The sequence below is a fragment of the Dromiciops gliroides genome, chromosome 2 (assembly GCF_019393635.1).
Source record: "Dromiciops gliroides isolate mDroGli1 chromosome 2, mDroGli1.pri, whole genome shotgun sequence".
NCBI classification, from domain to species: Eukaryota; Metazoa; Chordata; class Mammalia; order Microbiotheria; family Microbiotheriidae; genus Dromiciops; species Dromiciops gliroides.
Window position 1 is genome coordinate 602,430,930 of NC_057862.1, and position 23,968 is coordinate 602,454,897.

Consider the following 23,968-nt stretch of genomic DNA (forward strand, 5'->3'; position numbering starts at 1 on the left):
ACATGATTTCAATTGTGTTTTGAAGGGTGGGTAGGATTTTGAAATCCCTTTGATTTGGATACCTGAAATTTATCTTTGGTATTTTCACAAGTCTGGCAAATTTTGAGAATCAGAAACCTGCTTATAAACAGCCTAATTTTATTTCCTATTTGGAAACTTTCACATAGCTCTGTTGGGAGGGAAGCATTGGTTGTGAAAGAATTTAGGGGAGCGGTTGCTTTGGAGACTGTATCTTGCTTCCTAGGTAGAAGATGGCTAACGCCACACAATGGTTCTTAATAGAATAACAAACCTGTACTTCATGAAAACCTATCCCACTGAGCTTTATCAATCAGAGAACAAGGCTTCAGAAGCCCTGAATGCTTTCTCCTGGGGTAGCACACAAAAGATGATGTCATTGCATGAACCTGCCATCTCAGAATACAAGTAATTTCACTTCTCCTAAATGCTGAATGTTATGTACAGGCACAGGCAGGTGCTGGGGGCTGAGACAAAAGCTTTAAAGGACAGAATGATGACTCCTTAACAACAATTAAAAATAAGATATCACTGCTTTAAGTTTATACCCAGTGAGATTGAGAAAGACAATATGGAGAACAAACAAAAAGGCAAACACCCAAAAAAAATCAGAATGATTTCATTTGTCCTGTGAAGATGTGAAATATAAGAAAATTTAATGAGATAAACCAAACACTTTATCTTCTTTCTCTACAGGGATATTTCTTCTACCAAACTGGAGGCACTACCTAGCTTTGGGCTGGAGTCCATTCAGGTGTTAATTGCCACATCATCCTATTCCCTAAAGAAATTACCTCCCCGGGAAAAATTTGTCAATCTTCTAGAAGCCACCTTAACTTACCCCAGCCACTGCTGTGCATTTATAAACCTGCCAACAAAGGAGTAAGTTTTTTTAAAAAAGAAGAAAAGAAAAGAAAACCAACCGCAGTTGTTCCAGAAATTCACATTTTCAGACTAGCCAATGTCAACCCCCTAGAGTGTGTGTTAGCCAGCTGCATGTGAGTGGGGTCTCTATCAAAAGAGAAAAGAATAAGAGAGGGAAAAGAACTTGTTCCCTAGGGGAACACTATTGCCAAATAGTTAATTCACCCTACATCAGCAATGCCTCTGTCACCATTCTAGGCTAATTGAATTATAGCCTAATTTAGTCATTGCAAAATTGAGGACATAACTTGGCTCCTTCAAGTCTAATCAGTCCCATGCCTCCTTAGAGTTCACCATTTCCTTGGAGGGGAGGGGAGGGGGATGAGAGGGGGAAGGTTTAAATTAACACAGTGTCTTAATCTTCTAAGTGAAACGGACACAAAATACTGCAAGGGGATTTCCTCAGTTATTCCTCTCCCAGGCATGCTTCTACTTTTTTTCCCTTTAAATCCCAGCACAGGAGCCCAGAGAAGCTCAGATTAATTCTCTTAATAAGTAACAAAACTGATAAGAGACACTGATTTACTTTGTTCCAATTTTGAACCCCTTAATTCCTGGCCTCTCTGGTTTCCCTTGGGGAAGGAAGCTTTCTGTACCTCTTTCCCCATTCTCAGGGACCAAACCTCTCAGGGACTCAAAGCAGCCAAAAGAAAATTGGGCCAGAGAAGGGGGGTGGGGGGGCAGGGAATCCATTATTGCCATCATCCATTCCTCTCTCTCTCTCTCTCTCTCTCTCTCTCTCTCTCTCGTATTGTCCTGTCACTGCTGCCCTATGTGTGACACAATGAGTAAGAAATTCTCCACTATCTTGGGGTGTGTTCATTACCTAGACAAAGGACCTGTTCCTTCTAGACTTTGGAAAATGCTCTGGGCCAGATTGGGAGGGAATCAGGAGCTACACAGAGAATGAAATAGATTTCAGTGGATTCGAATCAACAAATATTCATTAAATACCTACTAAGAATATGGCACAGTGCTAGGTACTGGAAATATAAAGACAAAAATAAAATTACCCTTGACCTAAGGACTTATATTTTGTAGAAGAATACAGAATGTTCCTAAAAAGTACTGAAATCAGGAGTATAAGAAAGGCTCCCCTGAGGAGGTGACACCTGAGCTGAGTCTTGAAGAAAGCTAAGACTTCTTAGAGGCCAAGATGAGGAGGGTGTAGATTCCCCAAATGTTGGATAGCACCAAGGTAGGACATGAAATGTTGTATTCAGGGAACAGCAAGTAAGCTAGTTTGACTGGAACAAAAAAAAAATACATTAGGGGCAGCTAGGTGGAGCAGTGGATAGAGAACCGGCCCTGGATTCAGGAGTACCTGAGTTCAAATCCAGCCTCAGACACTTAACACTTACTAGCTTTGTGCCCCTGGGCAAGTCACTTAACCCCCATTGCCCAGCAAAAAAAAAAAACATTTAAAAAGTGATGTGAAAATAGTCTAGAAATGTGGGCTAGAGACAGACTCAATAGGGCTTTAAATGCCAGGCTGAAGAGTTTGTACTTTGTCCTAGAAGGCCTAAGGAATCAGCAAAATGTCTTTAGTGGGGGTAGGGGGAAATAGCAAGGGGATTAGTCAGATCAGTAACTTAGGAAGATTATTTTGGTATTTGTATAGTGGATGGATTGGTGAGAGAAGGAACTATAATAGTCCAGGCAAAAGGTGATCAGGAATCAAACTAAGGTGGTAGCTGTAAGTAGAAAGAAGGTGGGGAAATACAAGAGATGTTTCAGAGAAAATCAGCAAGAATTGACAACGAATTGAATGAGTGGGGGAAATGAATGAAATTTACTTTTCAGTCATGGATGACTCATACATTGCCAACCTGAGCAATTGGAAAGATACTTGCTCTCTGAACAGAAATAAGGAAGTTTGAAGAAGGGATAGGTTTAGGATGGAAGATAATGAGTTCCATTTTTTATATTCTTTGTTTCAGGTACCTATGGGACATTCATGTAGAAAGTGTCTAATATATAGCTGGTAATGTGGAACTGGAACTAGAGAAATTAGAAATAGTTATATGGATTTAGGAGTCATCTCCATAGAGACAAATGGACACATGGGATCATCATTCAGATTATATAAATAGGTCAGAAAAAAATTTTAGCTACATTAAGGGAAAGGGGAAAATCAGAGAAGGGAGAGGACCATTGGAAAGGGCAAAAATAATTTAATGCAGACAAAAGACAAAGCTGGTCAATTCTCATTTTGCTTCTATATGTTTTGCCAAGAAAGATCTCTGTACTAAAAAGAACTCAACAAAAAATGACTAATATACAATTTATAGTGAAGATAATTATGGAGACACTGAGAGCACCTAGCTGCCTTTGACAGGTTCAAGTTGCCTAGCCCAGATAAACTATATCCCACTTATGGAACCATCTGGTAAAGACTGATTAATGAGGCAATGTCAGTGTTCTTGGAAAGATGGTGGAGAATGAGAAAGGCTAATGGGATTGGAGAAGGGAAGATATTTTCTTGATTAAGAAAAGAAGGAAGGGAGAAAAAAATGGAGCCTGCAAAGTATAGGCCATTGAGAATGACTTTGATTCCTGGCAGGATCTAGAACATAGTATTAAAAAGAGGGTTATATAGAAAAGGAATTGATAGTAGCAAAGAGCCAGCATGGCTTCACCCATAAGAGAACTTCCTTTCCTTTTTTGACAAGGTTATTAAACTGGTAAATTGAAGTGATGCTGCAAATAAAGTCTACCTACCTAGTGAAACATTTAAGAATCTATTGAACTCTCCTTTAGAAAGTTGGAGAGAGGTGTGTGGTGTGTGTGTGTGTGTGTGTGTGTGTGTGTGTGTGTGTGTGTGTGTATTATATAATTGTGTGAAATAGGAGGTGGTTGAAAATTTGGATAGAGTAAGTTCCATATCAACTTGGAAAGAGGTCTCCAGTGGGATGTCTCTAGACTCTGTGTTTGACTCTGGGCTATTTCATACTGCTATCAATGATCTGATGATGCAAACCTAGGAGGGATCCCCAATACATTAGATGGCAGGAAAAGATTCTAAAACATCTGAACTGAATTGAACAATGGGCCAAAGCAAATGATTTAGTAGGTTTAAATGGCAAGTCTCATACTTAGTTCAAAACAGCAATTTCACAAGTTTGTGTTACCAATCGCTTGTTTGTATATGGCTGTTTGCACGATGTCTGGCCATTAGACTATGAGCTCCTTGAGGGCAGGGGCTGACTTTTGCCTTTCTTTGTATCCCCAGTGTTTAGTACAGTGCCTAGTACGTGATAAGTATTTAATAAATGTTTTTGGACTAACAATTATCAGATGAAGAAAGGGCATTTAAATAGTAATTTATTGAAAAATGATCTAGATTCAAGGAAGGGAAGAAAGAAGGGGTTAGATTGGTTGATTGCAACCTCAACAACATAGAAAATGAATGCAATTTTTTTTTAGAATTAAGAGGCACAGTGCACAGGACTAGATAGATGATAGTGCTACTATGCTGTGTCCTGGTCAGATCAAATCAGATTATATTCAGTTTTGAGTGTCACATTTTAGAAAGGATATTAATAAGAATGATTGTTGTAGGAGCAGCTAGGTGGTACAGTGGATAGAGCACCGGCCCTGAAGTCAGGAGGACCTGAGTTCAAATCCAGCCTCAGACACTTAATACTTACTAGCTGTGTGACCCTGGGCAAGTCACTTAAGCCCAATTGCCTCACCAAAAAAAAAAAAAACCACCACACACACACACACAACAACAACAAAAAGAATGTTTGTTGTTATTGTTCAGTAACTGAAATCAGTTACATATGACTTTTTGCAACCCCATTTGAGGTTTTCTTGGCAGAGATACTAGAAGAGTTTGCCGTTTCCTTCTCCAGCTCATTTTACCGATGAGGGAGGAACTAACAGGGTAAAGGGACTTGCCCAGGGTCACATAGCTACTAAGTATCTGTGGCCAGATTTGAACTCGAGAAAATGAGTCTTTCTGACTCCAGGCCTAGCACTCTATCCACTGGACCACCTAGCTGCCCTCCTTAATAAGAGTAGAAGAGGGCAGCTAGGTGGCGCAGTAGATAAAGCACCAACCCTGGATTCAGGAGGACCTGAGTTGAAATCCAGCGTCAGACACTTGACATTTACTAGCTGTATGACCCTGGGCAAGTCACTTAACCCTCATTGCCCCACAAAAAAAAAAATAAAATAAGAGTAGAGGAGGGCAACCAGTACAATGAAGAGTCCTAGAGCCATGAGGATTAGTTGAAGAAAATGAGAATGCTGCAACTGGAGATTATAATGCTATAGTCAAATGTATGAAGTGATGTCATGTGAAAGAAGGATTAGATTTGTTCTTCTGGGTTCTAGAAAGGAACATTTATTTAGTGCCTACTTTGTGCCAGGCACTGCATTAAGTGCTTTAAAAATATTTCCTATTGGCAAAACAAGTAGCAATGTGTGGAAGGTACAAAGAGGACAACTCATGTTTGATATGAGGGAGAACTTCCTAATAAGCATACTTATTCAAAGGTGGAGTGGGCTGCCTTAGGGGGTCATGCATTCCCCCTCACCTGAGGACTTCAAGGAAAAGCTGGATGTATAGGAGACAGGTTTGAAGAGTTTTTTGTACTGGCAACACAAATAAAATGTAAGCTAGAACCTTTCCCCTTACGGAGCTGAGAGAAAAGCAGACAATGCTTGGCCCAGGCCCATATTTGATTAGACAGATACTTTAAAATGGTTTTTTGATGATGACGATTCCCATGATCTTCCACTTCCGAGACTATACTGCCATGGAAGGGACAGAACAAACCTTCTGAGAGCAACAAGGCCCAAAATTCAGTTTAGGAGCTTTTGGTTCCATTTGAAGGGGATGGAAAGCCCCCTCTGGGAGAAATAGGTTAATGTGATACAAATCACCAAGAGTTTCCTTAGAAGCAGCTGGGTGGTGCTGGGAGGCAGCATAGACCTGAGCCCAACACCTGCCTCAGACGCTTATTGGCTATGTGACCCTGTACAAGTCACTTACCCTTGCTATGCCTTAGTTTCCACATGTGTAAAATGCAGATAAGAATAACAGACCTACTTCCTGGGGTTGTTGTGAAGATGAAATGAGATAATATACGCACAACCCTTTGCAAAATTCAAAGCACTGCACAAATGCCAGCTATTGTTACTGTGAGTGTCAGACTGAGAAGGAAATAGCTTCAACCTGAAAGATTCTTTAGGATTCCAAGCTGAAGCTGACTCTCTCTTCCTGAAGCAGCAAACTTTAGATGCTGCTGGGCATTAAAGGGCTGAAGTTGGATGCCAAGGGAATGTTTGTGGAACTTGGTGTCACAACCCTGACCTACAGCTGCAATGTACTAGAAGATAACATACAGCTGTATTGAGCAGATGGTCTGAAAGGCCCCTTGGGATCTTTTATTAAGGTTTTCATGAAGATAAAGAGGGTGGTGCCAAGTGATAGCATCTGAAAGCCAAGAACATTCACCTTTCCTCTCAACAGCAGATCTGCCTCCCGAGAACACAAATACCTGCATAATACAGCATGGGGGTTGGGGGGCGCCGTTTGGAGTACCTCCTCCATAGCCTCATCAGCAAGTTCTTCATTACCCACAGTGCTCTAGAGAAACTTCTTCCCTGGAACTCCAATCTCCTGGTTGGTGACTACTCTCCCAAAATTCTATATCACAAAAGCCTCCATCCTACTATACATCATTCCCTCCTTTAGGTAGGTAGCCTTCTCCACAGCCTTTTAGCCAATCCAATTACTGCTCCACCCCCACCCCCACTACAGTTCTGGAACCAAGAACCATGATCAAATCAACTCAAATCAACATTCCTGGATGGAATGTGTCAGTCTTTTCCCCTATGACCTTACTCATCATTGGTATAATATACTCCCCAATATGTTGTCCCTCTCCACCTCTCCCCACTCTGTTTAAATATGAGCTCCTTGAGAAATTGTTTTTGCTTTTGTATTTGTATCCCCAATGCTTAGCACAGTATTTGGCACAGAGGAAACATTAGATATTTGGAGTTAATTTCATTCCTTTTTTCTCTGGGTTTCAGTGTCCCCGTCCATGAGACAGTTGGATTAGATGATTTTTAAAGTCTCTTTCAATGCTAATATTTTGTGATTCTGCATCTATGAAGTGTAATCTTACAAGTAGACATGGAAAGGCACCCACCCATAGTATTATAAAGAATAATCCATCCCTAACTCTGACACATAACCCACCTTCCCACTTTTCTACAAGAGGGTCTAGTCAACATGGCTGAAAAAGATGTAAAAGTCTCATACTTCTCTCAGGAAATACTGATATTCTCACATCTTCCTATCCTCTTTGCTCTTTTTCTTAATCCATTTGCCCTTTGTACTTAGCCCTAGCTTGTTCTTAGGTGTGCAAATGCTGATATTCTTTTATGTTCTTGCTATTTTTTCAGGTGCTCACTGGCTAATCCATTTAGGTACTTGGGAGATGGAGGGATGGGATGAAAACATTTCAATCCATGAATATAAAAGCATGATATCCAAACTAGAATGTAAGGTCCAAAATCCTCAACTTTTGTTCAGTTTTTGCAAAACAGACCTCAAGATGTGATTCAAAGCCATGAACTTTTACTGGTTACCTACTTACCAAGGCCAAACAAAGTAGAGAGGGTAGTGGTGAACAGCAAGCCTTAATATACTACTAAAGGAAGCTTTTAATGAGCATTGAGAGAGCCATGCTTCATTGTGACAAATATAAGATTTTTTCTCTCTAGAGCCCACACAAAATACTTGGCATTCAGAAGTGTTTTATCTAAGCTGAGAACACTATAATGACAATTCAGAAGCCTTTAGTCTCCCACTAGGAAGCACTTCAGTTAGGACAATGGTGCAGAACATAGATGCTGGTGTAATAGGTAAAAAATTTGGAGGAACAAAGCATAAATAGACATGATCAGATTTCACTTAAAGACCAAAAGCTTAACTCCTTTTTTCTTCTATTTTAGCCAGAATATTTCACTTTTCATTTTTGAAAACTTTTCCAAACAATGTGAAAGCACAGCAAGGAAACCAAATAATGAAACATTGTAAGTATTTGCATGCAAAGAAATACAATTCTGAATGTACTTCATTATTTTCAATACAAAGGGGTTTTTTAAATATCAGATCAATCTTGGAGGGGAAGAATGTTGCAAAGAATGTTTTAATAGCTGTAAAACAGGAATTCCTCCTTTCAAGTGTCACCTGTTTTATTAACTGACACCTCTTTTGGCTAGACGAGACATTCAAAAAATGGCACATTTTGTCCAACAATTGTGTCTAACATATTGCTTAGTTACATATGATTTTTAAAATTAATGAATTCATTCAAACCTAATAGCCAGATGACAGCTTTATTTGTGGTGATTTGACTCAGGAGAGACCTTTCTCTACTTGGTGTATAGAATAGATAACCTACAAGTTGGTTTTGATGTATTCTAGACTGTCATCAATACAAGCACCCTGGATGCATCTTTCTGAATAGGGATTTGGGCTAGCTAAATCACCAACTTCCTTAGTGTAAAGTTATCTCAGTGCCTAAACCTGGGGTCTTAATGTTTTGAAGCAGAGGAAAACAAGCAGAAGAAACAAAAAATGTTTTCCCTGCATTATTTCACGATGAGAGCAAAACCAAATTTCCCCATTCACCAAAGGCCCCTCCCAAGAGTCACTGTTAGCAGTGAGAATGTGGATCAAAATGAGTGAATAAGAGCTATATATAAAGATATTTAGGGAGAAGGGGTATTTGTATATGGAAGTAACATCTTCAATTTACATGGCAAGACACCCATACTTTAATAAAGTATGCCCTTTATCGATCTATATCCTCCAACCTCACCTATACTATGCTGTAACAACATCTGTCCTATGGACATCTGAACGATTCTAACAAACTTACCTTCAAATATAGATGTTACTGCCTCAGGAAAATAATCATTGTTGCTCTATCCTTACATTTCCTGAGGTTCAGAATGACTATTCCATGCAAAACCAAGTGCCCCCAAGATAATTACTATTTGTTCTTCCATATCATTAATTTCCTTCTCTCTCTTTTTATCCTTGTCTCACATCTTTAAAGGCAGGAAACTTATTAAAATTGAAATGAGATGGGAACTGATATATCACACACAGTTAATAAAGAGGCAAAGATTCCTATGTCAAGTTATTTTCATCTCCATAACTGCACTTAGAGAGTAGTATCCCTTTGGTGAGCATCTTCCTTTTCTCATGTGTTAACATATGTTTTCTAAACTGCTCTCTATATTATTATTCACATCAAACACTTCTTTGAAGGCCCAGTTCTTAAGACTTTTTTCCTCCTATCATTTTCTTATTTCATAAGACAGGTTATTGGGTTGGGGCAGGGGAAAGAAGAAAAGTATAAATGATCAACCCTAATTTAAAATATTTGCAAGGATCCTGACAGGATAATATGAGCTTCTATAGCCCCTACTATTTTAATAATAATCTATCCCTCCCCAGCAAAAGGAATATTTATTGGGCTTTTGTATATCATAGTATTACAATCTTGCCCAAACTCTGAGTGTTCTAGCAACTCCTTCAGAGTTAGAGCCATCTTTTTTCCCTCAGGCAATGGAATCATTTTCATGGTCTTCCTTTACTTGGGACACACTCTTCACCATGCCTTTTACTTATCCCTCACCATCATCCATGGCCTTACCCCTTCCCTCAAACCCTAGGCCTATTAAATCTCCCAATCTATCATTGACCCTACTTCTAAATACTATGCTCTTTTTGGTTCAAGAATAAAATCTTAAAGGAAGACAAGTCTACCAGGAGTTGTTGCAAATTTTTCAATGTAAGCTTTGCAAAGAGGCTTGTACTCTACTATAGAATAACAGCTTGATAGTAGTTTGGCTGGCAAATAAATGAGATAAATAGCTAAGAAAATGCCAAGAAAGGATTCTTTCAAGTTTAGCAAGCATATATTGTGTCTCTAAATTTGTTTTCCAAAGAAAATCATCCTCTGTAAACAGCTTCATTAAGTCTTCGCATCAATGTGCACAATCTATAAAAAAAAAGTCTAAATGGTGTTTTATTTCTTTCTTAAAGAACTCCTACATCAATTCAGAGTTCTGAGATAATTTAACAAATAAATGTTAGACTAGGGTTTGTTGTGGTTTTACTTCCTTTTGTTTCTTTGGCTTAAAAAAAAACAATACTAAAGATAATTCATTTTTTGTAGTCAGAATGAAAGAAAATTTCTTCAGTTTACAACCAATTAAGATATTCTTCTTACAGCTATTCTGCCATCTTTGCGGAGAGTGAACTAAGTGTCTGGGATTATGACTATGGCTTCTGCTCACCTAAAATACTTCGATGTGCTCCTGAACCAGATGCCTTTAATCCTTGTGAAGATATCATGGGCTATGACTTCCTTCGAGTCCTGATTTGGCTGATAAATCTCCTAGCAATCATGGGAAACTTCACTGTCCTCTTTGTTCTGCTGACCAGTCATTATAAAATGACAGTACCCCGCTTTCTCATGTGCAATCTCTCCTTTGCAGATTTTTGCATGGGGCTCTATCTGCTGCTTATTGCCTCAGTTGATTCTAAAACCAAAGGTCAATACCATAACCACGCCATCGATTGGCAAACAGGAAGTGGTTGCAGTGCCGCTGGTTTTTTCACTGTTTTTGCGAGTGAACTTTCTGTCTACACACTCACTGTAATCACTCTAGAAAGGTGGCACACCATTACATATGCCATGCAGCTAGACCGAAAGCTACAACTGAGACATGCAGTGCTGATTATGCTTGGAGGCTGGCTATTTTCCACGATATTTGCTGTGTTGCCCCTTGTAGGTATTAGCAATTACATGAAGGTCAGCATTTGTCTCCCCATGGATATTGAGACCACTCTCTCCCAAGCATACATATTGATCATCTTGGTAATCAATGTGGCTGCCTTCATCATCATTTGTGCTTGTTATATTAAAATTTACTTTGCAGTCCAGAATCCAGAGCTTGTAGCAGCCAACAAGGATACAAAGATCGCCAAGAAAATGGCAATACTAATATTCACTGATTTCACCTGCATGGCACCTATCTCATTTTTTGCCATCTCAGCTGCATTCAAAGCACCCCTCATCACAGTGACCAACTCCAAAATTTTACTGGTGTTATTTTATCCAGTTAACTCCTGTGCAAATCCATTTCTGTATGCAATTTTCACAAAGGCCTTCCGAAGGGATTTTTTTCTCTTACTCAGCAAGTTTGGCTACTGTAAAAACCGAGCAGAACTTTATAGAATGGAGAATTTTTCAGCTTATACCTCCAACTGCAAAAATGGCTCCCATGGAGCAAATAAGGCCCCTCAAAACACAATGAAGTTGTCCACTTTCAAATGCCAGTATACCACAGTCTTGGAAGAGACTTGTAGCAAAGGATGCTAGCTATAATGTAACTGTAGCACTGTAGGATTACAGCTGTATTACTACTACTGAAATTAAAGTATGCTTCTACAATTTTACTTGTTAGCGATCAGTGATGTTTACACAAAATATCTGTTTTGTATAATCATTTGCTCGTAAGAGTGGTCATGTGGAGTACTGGATAAAGAGCTGGTTCTAAAGCCAGGAAAACCTGGGCTCAAGTCTCTCCTCTGATATACTTCGGCTGTGTCAGCCTGGGCAAATCTTTTAACCTCTCAATGCAATGGATGGGTTGGATAAAGAGCTGGTTCTAAAGCCAGGAAAACCTGGGCTCAAGTCTCTCCTCTGATATACTTCGGCTGTGTCAGCCTGGGCAAATCTTTTAACCTCTCAATGCAATGGATGGGTTTCTAAGACTAAAAGGCTGACAACCTGCATTGGTGAAGGGAATTTTCTCACCTGAGAGATCTCTATACTATTGAAATTACAGGTCCAGTCCCTATTCCTGTCTTACTTGTTCTTAAGACTCATAGAGCTGACCTAGACATCTAGAACCACATATCCATTCTCCTTCCATAGAGTGTTATATTTCTAAGATGTTCATAACAATGTGAGCATCTAACATCTCTTACCTTGTGCAGCTCTTAAGCACCCTGAGGATATCAAAATGTTATTTCATTGTTTAGTAAATGACAAGAACCAGGGAAAATAGATCTTTAGAGGCACCATCTTTTTATTTTACTCAGAAGAAAACTTTGATATACTGTATTTTTATACATTTTAGTGGTAAACCAATACAAATATGTTAAATATCTGGTAGACAAGGGCTTTATTTGGTAGTATCTTTATTACCTGTGACACAGTGGTTTTCATTTGAAGTGAGAATTTTTTGTAGACTTGACTTTTCATTAACTACATTATAGTCATCACTATTTAGATATTTCTCAACACTTCTATTCTACACACACACACACACACACAATCTTATTTGATAGCATAACAAAAACTATCTCTTTATATACATAATATGCTTATTAAAAATCTCTCTTCTTGACATGAGAAGACCTTTCTCCACCCCAAATCTTTGCAGAGCTGGGGATCACAGGTGTGCAACACCAGACAGAATGTTAGACTTGTTTGATGTATTGATTACTTTTGTTGAACTTGTTCTTCCTCTTTTTTTATTCTTTGTTATAGGGAATGGCCCTCTGGGTGGGGAGACTGTGGGACATTTGATGGTACAAAAACAAAAGATACCAATAAAAATTATTTTTTTAAATGATAAATGTGGTGAATTCTTAGAAAATTGGGAAGGTTTGTAGGAACTAAGAAAGGATTAAGTTAACCTGACCAGAACAATTTGAATGATGACCACAATAATGTAAAGGAAAATAACATTGAGCAACTTCAGAGCTCTGGATGATGCAGTGATCAATCCTGCTTTCAGAGGTCTGAGAGTGAAACACAACAGCTGCTCCTCAGCTAAGGTGTTGGGGGTGGGATATGTAAAGGATTTCTTTTACTTAACTACAGTCCTTTCTTATGAGAGAAGCTTCTGTTGTAGAGGGGAGAAAGGGGTTGATAGGAATCTTTTTAAAAAAAAAATCAATAAAGAGATTTAAAAATCTCCCTTCTGTGACCATTCTTTTTTCCTATTTTCATATATTCTGCTTCTTCACCAGTCTATTGTCTTTATCCAAAATACATTCCTCTATAAGTCTGCCTCCCTTATGAGCTGTCATTCATGAGTTTTTCCCCTGAAATAATATGAAAATCAAATGCTAATTTCTCAGGCCTTTATAACCATATACTATAAACTTTTTGATTCATATATAAATTCAAGACCCAAAACAACAAAGTAAGCAAGAAAGTAAAATGAGTAATAACATCTATTCTTCTCTAGGTATTTCATCTAAAATAAGTCTCAGTTCACTCTAAATTGAACATATGTAGATTTAGGCAAAAGTCTGTATGTCTACACTAAAAAATACTTAGATGACTTTTGAAACATATTAATCTTGATTATCTATATCATGCCATATTATAACAAGTCTAAGAAATATACCATCAATTTCTCCAATACAGGTTTGAAAAGTCATCTATGACTCATCACCACCCCATATTTCCCTCTCTCATCACCAAGTCTTACCATTCTTCCTTTGTACTATTTGGAATTAATTTCTTCCTCTCTTCCCTACTAATTCCACCCTTATTCACTCCATCACCTCACATCTGGATTTTTGTTATCAAAAACTTCCTAAGTAGTCTCATTGCCTCCAGTCTCTACCCTCAACCTATCTCATACACTGCTACCAGAATCTCAGTAAAATTCCACTTTCAATTAAACTCAGCAGACGTTTATTAAGCATCTGCTATATGCAAGATTCTGAGCTAGATACCAAAGAGAATATAGAAATGCCTAAGACATGTCTTCTGAGCTCAAAGGACTGATCATATCCTTTTGGAAAGTTAACAATACACAAATATACTTTCCTATCTCAATTTGTACATATCATAAAGAAAAAGTACAGGTTCAAAAGAGGAAAGGACCACTTCTGACTGAGGGTACAAGGAAGGCTTTATTGAGGAAGTTGCATTTAAGTTGAGCCTTGAAGGATAAGTAAGACTTCAATCCATGAGGATGTTGGGGACAATCTTCTGGGAATAAGTGATGACATAATAACAAAATTAATTATGATAATGATAACAACTAACATTAAAGTAGAACTTGAATGTTTGCAAAGTGCTTTACACATATTGTCTTATCTGATGCTTACAATTCTGAGAATGGTGGTATCATTATCCCTGTTTTATACTTGAGGAAACTAATGCTGAGGGAGGTTGACTTGCTCAGAGGTACACAGCTTATAAGTGTCTGAGGCAGCATTTGAACCCAGGTCTTTCTGTCTCATGGTACAGGATTCTATCCTCTGAATCATCAAGGTGCCACAAAGAGAAGCATAGTTGCAAATCAAGGCAATATTTATCAGGTGCTTACTATGCCATGCACTGTACCAAGTTCTGGGAATGCAAACACAAGCAGAAAGAAAGGCAGTCAGTTCCTGACTTCAAGGAGCCTATATTCAAATGAGAAAAGTCAACACATAAAAAGAAGTTGAAAAATGCTGAGGTAGGAAAGAGAAAATCCTCTCACAGGGCACAGGACTAAAGTCCAGAGAGTAAGGAATGGAATCTGGAGAGAAATGGATGTGGGGAGACTTGAGCTATGCTTAAGGAAGAGTATTCCACTTTGGCTCATATCTATTATGGGTAAGAGAATACACTGGAGTAAAGCTGGATCAGGAGACTAGAATCAGCACATGGAGTATCTAGCATGCAAAGCTAAGGAGCTAGCATTTCATTTGGTAGGCAGTGGGGAGCCATGAAATGTTTCTGAACAAGGACTAACAAAATTAGACATATGCATTACAAAGAGCAACCCTGCAGGGCTGTGTAGGATGGATTGCAGGGTGGTACTGTGGGAAGAGTACCAGCCCCAGCCTGGTGATCAGAGAATAGCAGCTCAAATCCTGACTCTGCCACTGTGTGACCTTGGTCAAGACAGATCCTCTCTCTCAGCTTCAGTTTACTACTTTGTAAAATGAAAGGGCTAGGGGCAGCTAGGTGGCGCAGTGGATAGAGCACTGGCCTTGGAGTCAGGAGGACCTGAGTTCAGATCCAGCCTCAGACACTTGACACTTACTAGCTGTGTGACCCTGGGCAAGTCACTTAACCCCAGTTGCCTCACTAAAAAAAAAAAAAAAAAAAAATGAAAGGGCTGGACTAGCTGGCCTCTGAGATCCCATCTAACTCTAGATTGATGATCCTATGATCCTGTGGTTGGAAGAGAAATTGCTTGGGAATGGTTGCAATAGGCAATCAGGGCCTGACGTAGAGTAGAGATAGAGGCGTCAGCAATGGAAAGAAGATGCTGTAGGAGAAACTGTGGAAAAATTCAGCAACTAATTAGATTTGGGAGCAGGGCAGAATCAAGGATGACTGAGATTTCCATCGAAGCAGAGAATGGTGGTGTGAGTAAACAGAAAGGACAATTGAGAGGAAGAATGAGATTTTTGTGGAGGTGGCAGAGATAGAGGAACAGAGACAGAGACAGAGAGACAGAGATAGAGAGAGAGTCTTCTTGAGTTTGAGATGCCTATGGTGTATATTTAGATATGTCACAGTTATGCTATAGTTATGAAGTATCAGTTATGAAGCTACAGTTATGAAGTTGGGATCCACAGTGACATCACACCACAGCAGAGCAAGGGAGGGGTATGGATGGGTAGTGTGATTCTACAATTAAAGAACTCCATCTCATTTTGTGAGATAAAATGTTATTTCCCCAGTGCTTACTGCTCTCTCCATAGTGTCTTTTTTTCCCCTGACCTTCTCTGCAATTTCCATCTTTGGACTGCTGCTACAAACTCCTCTGTCACCCCTGCCTAGTAGGGTAGTGTGGTGATTGATGTGGTGATTACCTCACAACACAACATTCTCTGAAAATGACTTGGGCCATACCCTCTTTTTGACAAGGTGGGAAAAGGGGGAGGCATGAATAAAATGGGCTAGAGATATAAATTTGAGGGTCATCCCCATAGGACTGAAAGTTGAACTGGGTGAATGAGAGCACCAGGAAAGAAATTGTAGAGAGGAGAAAGGGTCACCACAAAAGCCCACAGCCAGAGGTAGGGAGGAAGAATAAAAGCCATTGAAAGGGCCATCAGAGGGAGAAAAAGAGCCAGAATGGTGTCATGAAAGCCATGAGAGGCATCCATATTCATTATAAAGCGGTGACCAACAGTGTCCTATGATGAAGAAGCTCCACGGCCAACTAGTCCAATTCATATCCGAAGAATTCCCACCACAACATTACAAGGAAATGTTCATCCCACCCCTGCTTGGATACTTCCAATTAGGAAAAACACACTAGTTCCAGAGGCAATCATTCCACTTTTGGATAGCTATAATTATTTAGGAAACTTCTATTGTGTATTTGTGTGTGTGTGTTGGGGGGGGGGGTTATCAATGCTAGATTTGCCTCTCTGCAGCTTCCAACCCTTGCTTATAGTTTGTCCTCTGGGGGAAAAAAATAGAACAAGTCATATCTTTCTTCTATACGAGAACCTTCAAATGTTTGAAGCCACCATTACCCCTCCCCTATGCCTTCTCTTCTCCAGCCTAAAAACTTTCATTTCCCTAAGTCAGTTCTTATCTGGCATAGACTTATGGTTGTCCTATTCTACAGGATGAAGACAGACAAGAATTCACTGTCTTACTATCTGTGATGAGAAGTCACTGGTAACCTCTGAGAGTAGAGTCAGTAAAATATTTGGCACAGACATCATATTGTAAAGGATTGAGGAGTAGGAGATGAAGTAGGGGCTGTGACTTACTTCAGTGTATGCTTTCTAGAAGTTAGTTTATAAGATATTGGCAGTGAAATGCCCAGCAGAAGATAGGAATTAAAAGTAAGGATTAATGTGTATTTGTTTGTTTGTTTGGTTGGTTGGTTGGATGGTTGGATGGTTGGTTGGTTGGTTTTTTAGGAAAGGGAAGACCTGAACATGTTTTTAAAAAGAGCAGAAAAGGGCTGCTAGGTGGCGCAGTGGATAGAGCACCGGCCCTGGAGTCAGGAGTACCTGAGTTCAAATCCGGCCTCAGACACTTAACACACACTTACTAGCTGTGTGACCCTGGGCAAGTCACTTAACCCCAATTGCCTCACTAAAAAAGAAAAAAAAAAAAAGAGCAGAAAGCCAGGAAAGGAGAGACTGCAGTTACAAGAGAGGGAATGATCGGCTCCCTGAAAAGGGGATAGGGGGTAGCGAGGTGGCGCAGTGGATAAAGCACTGGCCCTGGATTCAGGAGGACTTGAGTTCAAATTCTACCTCAGATACTTGACACTTACTAGCTGTGTGACCTTGGGCAAGTCACTTAACCCTCATTGCCCTGAAAAAGGAAAAAAAAAAAAGAAAAAAAGGGGGTATAGGACTGGGAACACAAAAAGGAAGGTTAGTTTTCATAAGGTCATGTTGTTCAGTCATTTCAGTCCTGTCCAACTCTGTGACCCCACTGGGAGTTTTCTTGGCAAAAATAACTGGAGTTGGGGGCAGCTAGGTGGTACAGTGGATAAAACACCAGCCCTGGATTCAGGAGGACCTGAGTTCAAATCCAGACTCAGACACTTGACACTTACTAGCTGTGTGACTCTGAGCAAGTCACTTAACCCTCACTGCCCCACAAAAATAAATAAATAAATGAATGAATGAATGAATAAATAAATAAATAAATAAATGATTGGAATCGTTTGCATTTCCCTCTTCAGCTCATTTTGCAGATGAGGAAACTGAGGCAAAGAGGGTTATGCAACTTGTCCAGGGTCATACAGCTAGTATGTGAGGTGTTCCTGACTCCAAGCCTGGCACTGTATCCACTGGACCACCTAGCTGCCCAAACTCTTTATGCTAGCTTTCAAAATACTTCCCGACATTAGCTTTCACCATTCCCCTAAATAAAGCTTCCACTCCAGTCAGACAGGCCCACCTTCTGGGTGCTAAATATTCCTTGCCGTTTAGTTTTTATCATTCCATTCCCCTCACCTGGCACATGATTCCCTTCTTCTCTACATATGAATGCCACTTCCCAAAAAGTTCAAGGGTGAAACAAGGATGTCCATTATCACCACTATTATTCAATATTGTACTAGAAATGTTAGCCTTAGCAATAAGAGAAAAAAAGAAATTGAAGGAATTAGAATAGGCAAGGAAGAAACAAAACTATCACTCTTTGCAGTTATGATGGTATACTTAGAGAATCCTAAAGAATCAACTAAAAAGCTACTTGAGATAATTAACAACTTCAGCAAAGTTGCATGATATAAAATAAACTCACACAAAACATCAGCATTTCTACATATGACCAGAAAAGTCCAGCAGCAAGAGATAGAAAGAGAAATTACACTTAAAATAACCAGACAATATAAAATACTTGGGAGTCTACCTGCCAAAGCAAACACTGGAACTATATGAACACAATTACAAAACACTTTTCACACAAATAGAACTAGATCTAAACAAATGGAAAAATAAAAATTGCTCATGGCTAGAACATGCTAATATAATAAAAATGACAATTCTACCCAATTTAATTTACTTATTCAGTGCCATACCAAACTACCAAAACATTATTTCACAGAGCCAGAAAAAATAATAACAAAATTCATATGGAAGAACAAAAGGTCAAGAATATCAAGGGAATTACTGAAAAAAATGTAAGGAAGGTAGCGTAGCTATACCAGATCTAAAACTATATCATAAAGCTGCAATCATCAAAACTATTTGGTACTGGCTAAGAAATAAAGGGGAGAATCAGTGGAATAGGTTAAGCATGCAAAACACAGCAGTAAATGAATATAGCAATCTCCTGTTTGATAAACCCAAAGACTCTAGCTTCCAGAATAAGAACTCACTATTTGACAAAAACTGCTGGGAAAACTGGAAAATAGTATGGCAGAAACTAGGCACAGACCAATATCTTACACCATATACCAAAGTAAAGTAAAAATGGGTACAAGATCTAGACATAGGGGCCAGCTAGGTGGCAAAGTGAATAGAGCACCGGCCCTGGATTCAGGTGGACCTGAATTCAAATCTGACCTCAGACACTTGACACGTATTAGCTGTGTGACCCTAGGCAAGTCACTTAACCATCATTGCCCTATAAAAATTAATTAATTAATTATTTTAAAAATCTAGACATAAAGGGTGATACCATAGGCAAATTAGAAAAGGAAGGAATACTTTACCTGTCTGTGGAAAGGGGAAGAATTTATGACCAAAGATGAGATAGAGAACATTATAAAATGCAGAGTGGATCATTTTGACTACATTAAATTAAGAAGTTTTTGCACAAACAAAACCAATACAAACAAGATTAGAAGGAAAGCAGAAAGCTAGGAAACAATTTAACAGTGTTTCTGATGAAGGCTTCATATCTAAAATATATAGAGAACTGAATCAAATATACAAGAATACAAGTCATTCCCCAAATGAGAAATGATCAAAGAATATGAACAGGCAGTTTTCAGATAATGAAATTAAAACTATCTACAGCCATATGAAAAAATGCTCTCAATGACTACTGAATAGGGAAATGCAAATTAAACTACTCTGAGGTACCACCTCAAACCTATTCTGGCTATTATGACAAAAAAGGAAAATGATAAATGTTGGAGATGTGGGAAAATCAGAACACTGATGAAAGGTTGGTGGAATTGTGAACTGATCCAACCATTCTGGAGAGCAATTTGGAACCATGCCCAAAAGGCTTTAAAACTGTGCATCCCCTTTGACCCAGAAATACCACTACTAGGTCTATATCTCAAGGAGATCATAAAAAGGGAAAATGACCCACATGTGCAAAATTTCATAGCTGCTCTTTTTGTGGTAGCAAAGAATTGGAAAGTGAGGGGATGCCCATCAATTGGAAAATGGCTAAACAATTTGTGGTATATGAATATAATGGAATAATATTGTACTATAAGAAATCACAAGCAGATGGATTAAAAAAAAACCTCGAAAGACTTACATGAATTGATGGTGAGTGAAATGAGCAGAACCAAGAGAACATTGTACACAGTATCAACAACATTTTGTGATGATCAACTGTGATAGACTTAACTCTTCTCAGCAATACAATGATCCAAGACGGTGCCAAAAGACTTATGGTGGAAAATGCTCTCAGAAAAAGAACTAGAGTCTGAATGCAGACTGAAGCATACTATTTTCACTTTTGTCTTTGCTTTTTTGTAATTATTCTTATTCTTTCTTATGTTTTTTCCTTGTGTTCTGATTAATATGAAAATATTTTAACATTATTGTAATGTATAACCTGTATCAAATTGCTTTCTGGCCTCGGGGAAGGTGGGAGAAAAATTTGGAATTCAAAAAATATCTTTACATGTAATTGAGAAAACTTAAAAATAAAATATCAAAAAATATATATGAATGCCACTCATCTTTCAAAGCCCAGCTCAAGTCCAATTAAAAACTTCTCTAAGCACTCCCGGACATAGTAATCTCTCCTCTAAAATCCTTCAAAATTAACTTATACCACCAATTGGCATTTGTCATATATTGCCTTGTATTTAATTATTTTTTCACATGTGTCTGCTTCCCTGAATAGAGGATAAACTTTCAGTGTGGGTATCATATATTTTTTGTATCTACCACAGTGCCTTGTACAAAGTTGATGCTTAATATCTGTCAATTGGGTGAGTTTAAATTACTGAAGTACCAAAAAAGAAACCTTATTAAAAGATGTCCCTGTGATACTCAACAAATACCTCATCCTCACCACCACCACCACCACCAGGGTTGGGATTAAAACAAGTAGAATGAATTTTCTCAACCAATATAATTTCTACAAAATGGTAGTTCCTACATATAAAATTTTTTAAATGTTTTGTGTACAAGAATGTTCATATTACCATTTGGCCACATATAATATTAACCTGGCTTTTGCCAGAAATAGTATTAACCCTGGCTAGATGTGATGTAGTTCAAAAGGGCTTATAAATCAGGACTAAGTGCTATAGAAATTAAATATCAGATATATTACATTCCTCCATTCAACACTTGTAAGACACTTTGGAAAACTTGTTTTAGTTCCTGTAGATATCTATCATTAAGTTCACATATAAATTAAGAATCTTTAAACCATAACATTTCCAAGATCACAGTGTTCATAAACACTTCAATTAGAAATTCATATTGTTGTATTCAAGGCATACAACATTTATACTGTATTTCCATTCTTTCAGTAAAGGTAGCACCACCATGGGCACCTTACTTATAATTTAGCTTTCCAATTATAAATCACTCTTCCCACCTGCTTTAGAGTGTGTTTACATGAAAAACAGCATAAAATTAACCTGCTGACATGATAGTCAAAATAAAATCCCCCTCTAAATTTCCCACCTCACCACCCCAATTAACTGATGCTGTTTACTTCAAAGTTATTAGTTTTCTACATAGCTTAAACCTCTGAAAGTGAGTGTATCAACTGGAATTTGAGTCTTATTACCCTGTGAAGGCTGTTTGAGCTGCATACATAATTACGTGTAAATATTACAGCTGCAGTCTGAGTTATTCTGCATATTAAAATAGGCAAAGCAGGTGTTAGTCCTAGGTAGCTGACCCAGTCCAAAAGAGGAGGGTATAAAGAGAAGGGATAATTCAAATAAAATTCAGGACATTTGCCATGTTGTCTCGCACTGAGAAAAATGTACTCTTCATAGGCCTCACTTAACCCATCTCTAAAATGGGGATATAGGTTTGCTACCAATGTGACACTTGGACGTCGATGATCTCTCTTTGCTAGATTACCATGGCACTGCTCTCTCCTGGTTCTCCTTCAATCTGACTGCTCCTTTTGTGTTTCCTTTGTGGGGTCTCCATCCATGCTATAACCAGTAACCATGGGAATTCTTGCCCAGGCTCTGTCCTAGGCCCTCTTCTCTTTTTCCTCGATACAATCATACTTGGTGATCCCATCAGCTACCATGGCATTCAAGTACCATCTCTATGCAGATGATTCCCAGATCTCTATATAGATCCAGCCCTAGTCCCTCTCCTAAGATGCCTTTTGGACATATCAAACTAGAATTCCCATTGGAATATCAAAGTCAACATGTCCAAAATAGAACTTATACCTTCCCCACAACCATCCCTTCTTCCCAGCTTCCCTATTTCAGTCAAGGGCACTACCATCATCCTTCTAGTCATCCTTGATCATATGGAAGAGGCATGAGACAGGTACAGTTTGGATCTAGAGAGCAAAAGCACAATCGATTAGGGGAATGTGAAAAGGGCTTCTTTTTAGGCTGGATGTCAGGAAGGATATTCTAACAATTAGAGCTACCCAAAAGTGAAACAGGCTACTGGGAGGGTTAGTGAGATCCCCTCTGTATAAGTCTTCAGTCAGAAACTATATGACCATTCGCTGGGTACGTTGTAGTGGGGATTTCTTTTATGTGTATATTCGAGGCAGCAAGGCAGTATAGTGGGTGAGTGGAGCTTAGAATCAAGAAGACTTGAGTTAGAAGTCTACCTCAGACACTAGCTATGTTATCATGGGCAAGTCACTTAACTGTCTGCTTGGTTTTCTCATCTGCAAAAGGGATGATAATAGCATCTAGCTTCCAGGTAGGGAAGATCAAATGAGTTAATATGTGTAAAGTACTTTGCAAACCTTAAAGCGACCTATATGTATAAATGCTAGCTCCTAAATATATAAATGCTAGCTGGACTAGATGGAGACCAAGTTTTCTTCCAAACTCTCAGTGTCTGTGACTCAGTAACTTCTTCCCCCAGCCTTTTTATTTGATAGTTATTACTTAAGTGCTAAGTAGAGGCATAGAGGCACAGAGTTTGGGGAATCCTCTTGGGGGAGTTATTAAATCTTTGCAGCTACCCCTGCTTTTAAGGGAGATAGAATATGAAATAATTATATGAAATAAATTTCAAAAATGATGAAGTACTGTTCAGATGCAAGGAACAATCACAACTATTATGTTGTTGTCATTGTACCCAGCAAAGCAAACTACTATAGCAAAGCTGACAATTTTTGCCATTTGAGTTGGTGAGTAGAGGAAGAAGTCTGGAAACAATAAAGTACCTGGGCAGGGACTTGATGTTTGGGGAGAAGTGAAAGTGAAAAATGACTCTGAAATTGTGTATTATGTTATTATATAATAGTACATTTTCCCTCCACAGGAGACAATGTCAGAAGTTCAAGAAGAAAGTCGCTGCAACACAGGTATCCAAGACTATTGATGGTGATAACTGAGGTATCCTGTCAAGGAAAATAAGAGCTTTTGAAAAAGTCCACATGAAAGGGACTAGGAAGCTAGTCTTAGCAAAAACAAGAGTACAGGATTCTAGTCCAAGTGCAAGCTTCTATTAGTACAAGCTTTTTACAGGAGATAAACTTGAGAAAGATATGTTGGATGCATGTATGATATAAGCTATGCAGTAACATTATGCTAAAAATGTCTATATCATTCAGATTAATGTCTTCACAATGGTTATTCTCTAAATGCATTTTAATGACAATTCTCTAAAATTAAAACTTGTTAAAAGAGAGAAAAGTGGATGAGGAGTCAAAAATATTTTGTACTTACGAAGCAGTTTCCATTAGATGATTTCAATGTATTGAAGGTAAGCCCTAGCAGGATTCTGAGAAAGTGGTGTTAGGAGGAAGAGGAGCCCCAAACACCAACAAAAATTCCAGTAAAGCTCTAAAAATGTACCCAAAAGAACAATGATAAAGAAAACCAAAGAGAATCAGCTATTAATTCCAGCATTCAGTCAAGGACTACACAAAAAAAGAATGCTGGAATACTGAAGTACAGAGCAGAGGCAGGCTAGGTAGGCAAAGAGCAGTCTGGTCCCACAGCAGGAAAGGTCAGATCAGTGCCCATCATTAGTTGATTCACTGAATCCAATTTCAGCAGGAGATAGAGCCAGACCAGTATCCAGGAAGCTTGTGCATCAATCTAGCATCCAGGCTGCTTGGGCCTGAATCATAGCAAGAAGCAAGGCCAGACAATTTCTTCAGAA

At 38.7% G+C, this 23,968-nt stretch overlaps 1 protein-coding gene across 1 annotated transcript in view; it reads left to right on the plus strand.

The window, feature by feature from the left end:
- The window catches only part of LHCGR (luteinizing hormone/choriogonadotropin receptor), an 85,567-nt gene extending 74,201 nt beyond the window's left edge, over positions 1-11,366 (plus strand). Inside the window, exons 9-11 of the mRNA XM_043988152.1 lie at positions 715-900; positions 7,918-7,998; positions 10,214-11,366. Coding sequence (XP_043844087.1) covers positions 715-900; positions 7,918-7,998; positions 10,214-11,366 — 1,420 coding nt within the window. The remainder of the gene's footprint in view (positions 1-714; positions 901-7,917; positions 7,999-10,213) is intronic.
- Positions 11,367-23,968: the final 12,602 nt, after the last annotated feature.